General features: G+C 47.3%; 1 protein-coding gene across 1 annotated transcript; it reads right to left on the bottom strand.

The window, feature by feature from the left end:
• Window positions 1-3932: 3932 nt before the first annotated feature.
• On the bottom strand, window positions 3933-8893 carry HOXC10 (homeobox C10). The gene is made up of 2 exons (XM_070740820.1): window positions 7955-8893; window positions 3933-4229 (listed from the first exon to the last, which is right to left on the bottom strand). Exons 1-2 carry the CDS (start codon window positions 8799-8801, stop codon window positions 3952-3954), a joined length of 1125 nt encoding a protein of 374 aa, XP_070596921.1. The 5' UTR covers window positions 8802-8893; the 3' UTR covers window positions 3933-3951.

Below are 8893 nucleotides of genomic sequence, written 5' to 3'. Positions count from 1 at the left end.
GCTTTGTTCTTCGAGCCACCTTCGAGCCAAGGAACATAATAAGCCTGTAATTTATCAAAGTGGCTTCCTCAGAATCCCGGGCAGGTTAGGCCACCAATAGATTGCCATTGAGAGTCAAAGGGGGGGCTGTGATTTCAGCCTTCCCCAGGCCATTTACCCAACACCTGCGTTCACATAAACGGAGCCCTCCAGTTCGCTTCTCACTTCAAAACACAGCTCGATTTCAAGATGCACAAGAACCCAGGTGGACCCCAAGGAGGGAAGCCCAAAAGGTGGTGCTGAATCCCAGGGAAAAAAAATAATAACCAAACCTCTAGGCTACAAATTCAGACCAACACATTCCCAACTTTAAACCTTAGAAGCATGAATCGCCGGAGGAATTTTCAGAGTGGGGGATACACACGCCCTCCATATTTGTCCCTCTGGAGAGCCCCGTCGGCCAGAAACAACAGCAACCGGCGAGAGTTACCATAAAAGTCCCAGACGAAGCGACCATAAGTGCTTGGGGGAGTGTTGGGAAGGTATAATGTGGTGGGTTGGAGACGGTTCTGAGGTTTTGGCGAACCTGCGTCCCTGCCCCCAGAAATGCCCTGTCTCTCTCTTCTCACTCTCTCTCTCTCTCTTCTCTCTCTTCTCTGTCTCCCACTTGCTATTTTTTTTTCCACGGGGGGGTTGGTGGGTAGAGGAGTCTGTCTACGAACGACCATTTGCTCGCTTTGCCTGCTCCCTGTCTTATTAAAGGCTCTCGGCTCTTTTCGGTCTGGCTGTTTGTGAGTAGTTAAAAAAAAGGGAAAGGAAAAGGGGGTCAAAATAAAAAGCGGGGTGGGTGGGGGAGGAAGGTTGCCCTTGATGAAGACTAACTGACGTAATTAAGGCAGTTTCTTGTTGCCGAGTTAAAAGCCAACCCCAACAACATGAAACTACCTAAACCACGGAACAGCTGCAGGAAAGGGCGAAAAGATCCAGAGTTATTTCTGCCAGAAAAGAAAGAAAGACCAAAAAAAGGGGGAAGGGGACAGAGAGAGAAAGAAGGAAGGAAAGAAAGAAAGAAAGAAAGAATATTTAGTCCCTTCGTAAGCTATGCTTCAGGATATGTTCCTGTTACCTTTCATACCCCACGTTAGAAGCTAAGCACAGGAATAACCAATCCCCCAAGAAAACATACTTCGAATTAAGGCAACGTCTTTAATCTCTTCATTAAGATTCCCCCTCTCCTCCCCTCCTCTTCCCTCACCCCTCCCCTTCCTCCCTCTTTAATAGAATCTGCATTCAACTCTCTCTCTCATTCTGTGCGCCTGCGGTCGAGCTGCTAGTATATTCTGAATTACAGCCCAATCCACTCTCCTTCATTGGCAAACCGGCCTCCGGTCTGACATTATTCATTTTGCCTTGCACATTGCCACCACAGCTTCTGTTAAAGAAGGAAGGGAAAGGGGGGGGGGGGAGAGAAATATCCACAAAGGAACATCTCTGCGTGGGCGGGCGTGTGTGTCTGTGATCCCGCAACATTTCAAAAGGCCACCAAACGCCCTTGCCTTCCCCCTTTTCTTGGGAGTCCGTGTCAGCCCAAACTCTGAAACCGAAAGGACGCTTTCGGGGGAATACCCCCAACTCCGACGTGTTTTGAGGATTGCCCCAAAGTCCTCTGGCGACCAACAACATCCCAAATGCAAAATACAAACACCTCAGGCTCTTTGGCGTGCCTCCTAAAGAAAAGGTCAACTTCATCAGAAGTAAGTTTGAAAAGGAAGAGGAGAAGAAGAAAAAGAGGAGGAAGAGAGGAGGAAGAGGAAGGGGTGTGGTGGTAGGGGTGTTAGTGGCCAAAGGGGATCGACATGGAAATCTATGCACCGCCATTCTCCAGCCATGCATATTCTGGTCGAAAATGAGCTGTCACCCAGGCACAGGGAAGCCTCTTTGATCCACACAACCCCCACCACCACCCGCAAGTCCTAAGACACCAAACCAGACGCCCTATCTGGATCCAACGTAGATCGCCTCAAAGTGGAGTTCACATCCACGCTGCCTTTACCTTGAGTAGACGCAGGAAGAAGGGGGAGGGGAGGAGGGAGAGAGAGAGAGAGAGAGAGAGAGAGAGAGAGAGAGAGAGAGAGAGAGAGATGTATCTCAGCCAAGAAACCGTCTGCCTTACCTTTTGCACGCCTTCTTCCACCGTGGCATTCCCGTCCTCTCTGCCAGGCTTGGGAGCAAGAGGTGGCTTTCCAAAAGAAGGGGGGGGGAGTGTATTCCTTCTTTTCTTTTTCTTTTTCTCTTTCCCTTTAATAATAATAAAAAACGATCCTTCCAGAGGAGGAAATAAAAGAAGCATGTCTTCCCTTTCAAAAAAGGGGAGGGAGGGGATGAAAGGAAAGGGGGGAAAAGGTGGAAAGAAAGACAAGACGGGGGGGCACAGGACCCCTAGCTATGAGGAGTGTGCATCCCAAGAAAGCTGCTCTGCTTCTGACTTGCTTCCCTCCTCCACAGTCACCTTTAAATGCATCTTTTACTGCTGCGGCACATTATATTTGCAGATCATAAAATCCACCTCCAGCGCTTACCAAGACTGTCCTGACATTACTGTTTTATGACCTTGACTTATTGTGGTCACCTGGATAATATTTAAATCAACGTTATGGTCTCTCACTTATATTAAACCCGCTAGGATACTCTCCTGAAAGCCTTAAAAGGATGAGTACTAGGGGGAAAAAATACCCTAGGCGGAGAGGGAGGGGGCAGACGTTCCTCTCTCTCTCTCTCTCTCTTTTTTGGTGGGGGGGGAGAGAAAAAGAGCAGAGGGAGGAAATCACTTTGAAAAATACCCAGTTGTCCAGCGTTCTAAGAAATTTATTTGGCTCCATATAGAAAGATACATGCACAGATTCCACATACAGGATATATTTAAATAACAAGTCACACACACAAAAAAAGCACAGGCGTTCCCGCCCCCAACACCTCCCCCCCCCAAATAAAATAGCGGTGCTGCCTTATTATTATTATTATTTTTCTTTTCTTTTTTCTTTTCCTCTTAAATATAATGGGTGACAGCACCACCTCACCGGAAGGAGACTGCGCAAACTACATTGAGTAAGCATTTCTCCCTGTTATTTCCACATATTCACACGCATGGGATTCATTGGTGTCATTATCTCTTTCTTTTTTCATTGTACAACAGGCAGGCTAACACTCAGGTATGAAAAGCAAACTTTTAAACATAGCTAGTGACCTAAACATTTTTTTCCTTTAAAAAAAATGGCATAGATGTAGATCTTTCCAAGTCTTCCAAGCCCCCAACACACCCTTTCCTTTTGTTTTGTGCTGTTTCTGTTTCTGAATAACTTAAAAAAGAACATCTTAGAAGATGTTTGAAAAGCTAGTAAGCAACCAGCTGTTTTTTTTTAATTTTACATATAGAAATACTGAATATATATACACTGCTCCAAAAAATAAAAGGAACACTTAAACGACACCATGTAACTCCAAGTAGATAAAACTTCTGTGAAATCAAACTGTCCACATAGGAAGCGACAGTGACTGACAGCCAATCTCACATGCTGTTGTGCACATTCAACTTTGTACAGAACAAAGTATTCAATTAGAATATTTCATTCATTCAGATCTAGCATGTGTTATTCGAGTGTTCTCTTTATTTTTTGGAGCAGTGTATATACACATACATATATATTCGCATGCTCATACTGATGAATGCATCTCCCGCTCTATAATCTGCAAATGTCCAAATTATAGAATTTAACACTTAGCCTGAGATCTCTCTTCCTCCCCCCCCCCCCCGTCCTCCCTCCTATGCTCCTTGCAATTATATCCAGGGGGCGGGCTGGGATGGAGGGGGGATTAATAATGCTAATAATTAAAAAAAAATACTGCACAAGATTTGCAATGGTTCTTCCCCCGCAGAGCCCCCCCCTTTTTTCCCCCCTTCCTCTGAATCCCTGTTCAAGTGAAATTAAAATTGGAGGTCAGTTCTCGGATTCGGTTCTCTCTGTTCATTTTCTTGAGTTTCATCCTGCGGTTCTGAAACCAGATTTTGACTTGTCTGTCTGTTAGATTAATACTCTTGCTAATCTCCAGGCGGCGCTCGCGGGTCAAGTACATATTGAATAAGAATTCTTTCTCCAGTTCCAACGTCTGATGTTTAGTGTAAGGGCATCTTTTCTTCCTTCCGCTCTTTGCTGTCAGCCAATTTCCTGTCGTGTTTTCTGCCTTTATATCCTCTGTTAAAAATAATATGGTGAAATAAGTATCTATTGGAATAGCAAAGCGAGCTTCCTAGAGTCAAGACAACTTTTCTTTTCTCTCTATCTGCAGTTATTTTATTTTTTTTTGGCTAATGAGAAATCTCTCTTGTCCACTGTTTAAAAATATAATGGGCGTTCTACTCCTTTCTTAATTAAAAAAACAGTTAGCATTTAGCTTCCCCCCCCCCCCTCAACCTTTTAAACAGCCTGATTAAACATTCGGGCGAATAACAGGAGCTAAAGGGGTCGCAGAAAGCTTGTTTTAAACAATATTCACCTTGGACATAAGCTACGTAATGCCAGCTCTTAGTATATTTCCCCACCACCACCACAAAAACACACACACACACACACACACACCCTTCGCCTAAGACACATACGGGAAAAACCTAAATAGGACTTTCCTCGGAGACAGACTGATTTTTTAAAAAAGCCTCCGATCTATCCAGTGGTCTCCTACAGTTGCAAAATCCCATCCAGGTTTGGAAAGATTCAAAAATAATAATTCCAGGGGTTTAATGATTGTCCTAATTTGCTGCACAGAAACTCCCGGCTCAGAGACTGCTCTGAAACTAATCCCTTCCATATTCCAAACTCGCCATAAGCCGAACAAGATAAGGGGGGAGTTTCTCAAGAGAGTGGGCAGAGAGAAATATTTTGCCTGCCTATGGTGGTTGTCTCTCCCTCTCTCTCTCCCTCTCTCTTTCCCCCTCCCTCCGTTCCCAATAGTCCAGACTCCATTTTCCTTTGATGTGAAAGCTCTGGGTAGTTTTATTATCAGGGAAGGTAAACTTTCGATACTACTTTTAAAAAAAACCCAGAAACAAACCGACCAAGATTTGTAAATCTTAAAAATGACCCATCTTCCCATCTGCCTGTAGCACACACACACACAAACACATACATACATACATACAACACCCCGATTTTTTCCAAATACCCATTTTTCACACAGGCGTGCCCACTTCCAACTGTTTACTTCAGCCTCCAAATTCAACAAACGTCTACCCAGATTTGAATTTGGGATCTTCTGCGACTGGTGGCAGAGTAGCCAGTTCTCCACCCCTCCTTCAAATGTGAGGTCAAGCCCGAAGCCTTGGTCTTGTCTGCCGGGAGTCTTCCTATCCTAGGAGCCAAATTCTTGCCCCAAATTTAGGAATATCAGCCAGCTGCTTCCAAGTATACCAGCGAAATCGGCTGCATGGGAAAGCCTTTCAAACAGGTTTAGCCCTCTGCCATTGAACCCTTCTGAGGGTTTGCCTTTGGGGCCCCCACCTGCCCCCCCAAACCTTAAAACTCCCTTTCCCACACCTTGCATAGGGCGTGCTGAAAGTACAGTAATAGAAACAGACAGGAAGACTCCAAATAAGACAAAGAGAAGGTGGAAAGATAATAATTATTAAAATCTTCCTCGTCCCCATCAAACTAAATCCCCCTGCTGGCATAATACATAACAGGGTTGGATTTCCAGCAAATAGCTCCATTCTTCCGCTAGGAAGAAAATTAAAATAAAACTTTGGGAAAACCTAGGCGGGACATTTCAAATTATTCATTAGACTGTTGTGATTAAAAAAAAACAGGTCATGAAGTGTTTTTGTCCTCCCCCCCCTTCCTTCTTTCTCTTTCTCCCTTCCGAGATCCTAAAAGCCAAGCGTCTTTTATAATTTTTGTTCATTTTACTTTTGTGAACTGAGGACGCTGGAGAAAGTGTAAGCAAGAAAGCGTTTGGGGCGAGGTTAGTTTTTAGAGATTCGTGACACTGCATATTTCCTTGTTTTACTGATAGGTAAAATAATCTATTCTTGGTTACACGGTAGAGAATTGGAAAATCCGTTTTAGGCCATTTTAAAATTCGTATTTTAATTCTAAATAAATAAATATACAGTATATATATAAAGACGTTGGTGGAGATATTGGTAGATATAGATATATACATAAGGACTGTATATATGTGTATACATGCAGACTCATGCACGCATTTTACACGCACAGACACACGTAAACAAGAGATCAGATGAGAAATACAGGCGAATTCAAGCAATTTATGTGTGAAAAAGGAATGGGCGAAAGCATGCATACTCGCACAAGTAGGTATGCTTAGAAAATGTACAGGACTCCATATAAACCAACTTGTCCCTATTTGCTTTCGAAGTTTTCTCCAATTAAAGCTGGGTTTTGGGAGGCTATGGAGTCCTGCACGCCAAAGTTAAGAAACTATTTTCTTTTTACCTGTATCTATTCCCCATAGGTTTTTTAAAAAATCTTTATCCCATAGGGTTTTTTGGGGGAGGTGAAGGAACTCTGTGCGTAAAGTTAATCCTATTATGAAGAAAACAAACTCCACATTTTTTTTTAACGCTCTCACTCTCCTCATGCCTTCTCTTCCCTTACTTCATTGGGATTAAAGGGGACATATAAATTTAATAAATAATAAGAAATAATACATATTTAAGCCCTCTCCAACCCTTCTATCCACTGGCTCCTTTTTAACTTCACCTGTAAGATAAATTTAAGTATCTTCAGTGAAAGCCCCACTTCTTCATCCCTCCTGGAACTGTTCTTGCCCAGAACCCTTAACTTCAAGCAGAGGTTCCTACACCTTCCCAAATGGAGGAGGAGGAAGAGGAGGAGGGTGGGAGAGGAGACTTCATTTCTGCGCAGAAAAAAAACCTTTGAAGCAGCAACCTCGGTGATTCGGGGGGGGGGGGGGCGCATGCAGCTTTGATAATGGAGCTCTCAACAATCAAGTCCAGCTTGAAGTGTTTGGCCAAACCGTTCCCAACACACCTCACGTCCCCTCCCCTCCAGTCACCTTCGCCCCCCAGCCCTCGACAGTCAAATTCGCCTCAAGGCAATCACCCCCCCGGACCACGCCATTACAACACAGCACCCTGAAGAACTTTAATGCCTGCTTTGCAGGGCTGGTGGAGGGGGGGGGGGAGGAAAGGAGAGAAGAGAAGGGGGCGAGCTCATCGGGAGACCCCGTTGGAGAAGTTGCAACCGTTCCTTCCTGTGAACCACTCCCTCGCCCTTCCGAAGGGGCTCGTTCAAAGCGCCAGAAACCCCCCTCGGGATCTCTGCCTGAGACCAAAAGAGAGAGAGAGAGAGAGAGAGCAAACCCACCACCACTTCGCCAACGTAACCCGACCACGTCGCCTGCCCCCCTTCCTAGTCAGCACCAGCTGCAGCACCCACAAAAACCACAGCACGCCAGGCAGGGGCGCCCACTCCTCGCCAGGATGACTGAGCCCCCCGCACGCTGCGGTGCGCCTTCTACCAAACGGATTTTTCTTAAGGGGGTGGTTGTCGCCGTTGTTACTGTTTACCGCGAATATTCTCGCTGTCACGTTGACGGTTTCATTCTTATTGAGGTTTGGTGGCCGGGAGAGGGAGAAGAGGAGGCAGCAAACGTCGCCACAGGTCCCCAAAGAGAAAAGTTGGTGGGAGTTTCTTTTGCCTGCAGCCCCAAATCATAAGCCGAACCGTATTCATAATAATAATAATAATAATAATAATAACCATCACCACAATAACAACGGTCAGCAACAACCACGGCCACCGCCTCCACAATAACAACCGGCTCCAGGTGGCACCAAGCAAGAACCGCTGCCCATTCACACACAAAAACACGCACACGGGCGCGCGTGGGGGTGGGGGTGTTCCTCTCCCGGGAAGCCAGGAGCTGAATCCCCTGCGCTTACCTTTCGCCTCGGGCTCGGAGTGGTCGCTGCTGCTCTCGGCGCGCTTCTGCCCGCCTGGCTCGCTTTCCGACGGGCTGCCTTTGGCCCCGGGGAGACTCTGCTCGGTCTTGACGTCGCCAGCCGGGCTTGGGACCGGCTGGGCGCTTTCGGGGAAGCTCCCGGGGGCTCCGGGCTGGGCGAGGGTGGCGGGTGTCGGAGGTGGAGGTGGCGGGGGTGGCCGCTCGGGCGGCGGCTGGGGCTGCTGCGCGGCGGCGGGCAGCGGCGGGCCCGGCTCCCGTCGCTCGCTGGCTTGGCTGAGACCCGCCCTGGGTTCAAAACCGGCCTCGAAGGCGCCGGGGCTGCCGCCGTTGCTGGGCGCCTTCTCCAGCGAGGCATAGCCTTGGGTGGCTCGGTAGTAGCTAGGCAGGGGCACCTCTTGGTCAGCGAGGCAAGCTTCGGGCATCTGCCCCGGGTAGAGACTGGCCTCGGGGGCCCCTTTGGCCCTTTTCTCGGCGTTGTACATGCAACAGGCATTCTCTTCCTTGACACTGGTGGGGAAGGAGCAGGAGGGCAGCTGCCTGGCAACAGGTTGCTCGATCCGGTAAGTATTTTTAGGGTCAGCCCAGGCGTCTAGCTGAGACAGGTAAGGCGGGTAGGGGTTGAGGGAGAGCCCGCCGCCGTGGCTGTTCCCCTCGTCCCTTTTGGACAGAGCCGGGAGGATCCCACAGCTCCTCATCATGCCACAGTTGAAGTCGCTCGCCGCCTGCATGTACATTCCTGGATTAGAGGAATAATTCTCTCCCCGGCAGGTACCAGCCAACGAGTCCATCAAAAACGAGCTGGGAGCCACATTGCCGGGACATGACATTTTCAGGGGAGGATTTTAAAGAGGAGTACTACAGCCAGGGGCTGACATCTTTTTTTTAGGAGGGGGAAAGGAAGGGGAGAAAAAAAAATATA

This window comes from Erythrolamprus reginae, chromosome 2, assembly GCF_031021105.1.
Source record: "Erythrolamprus reginae isolate rEryReg1 chromosome 2, rEryReg1.hap1, whole genome shotgun sequence".
Classification (NCBI taxonomy): domain Eukaryota; kingdom Metazoa; phylum Chordata; class Lepidosauria; order Squamata; family Dipsadidae; genus Erythrolamprus; species Erythrolamprus reginae.
This window is presented reverse-complemented; position numbering and strand designations above follow the sequence as displayed.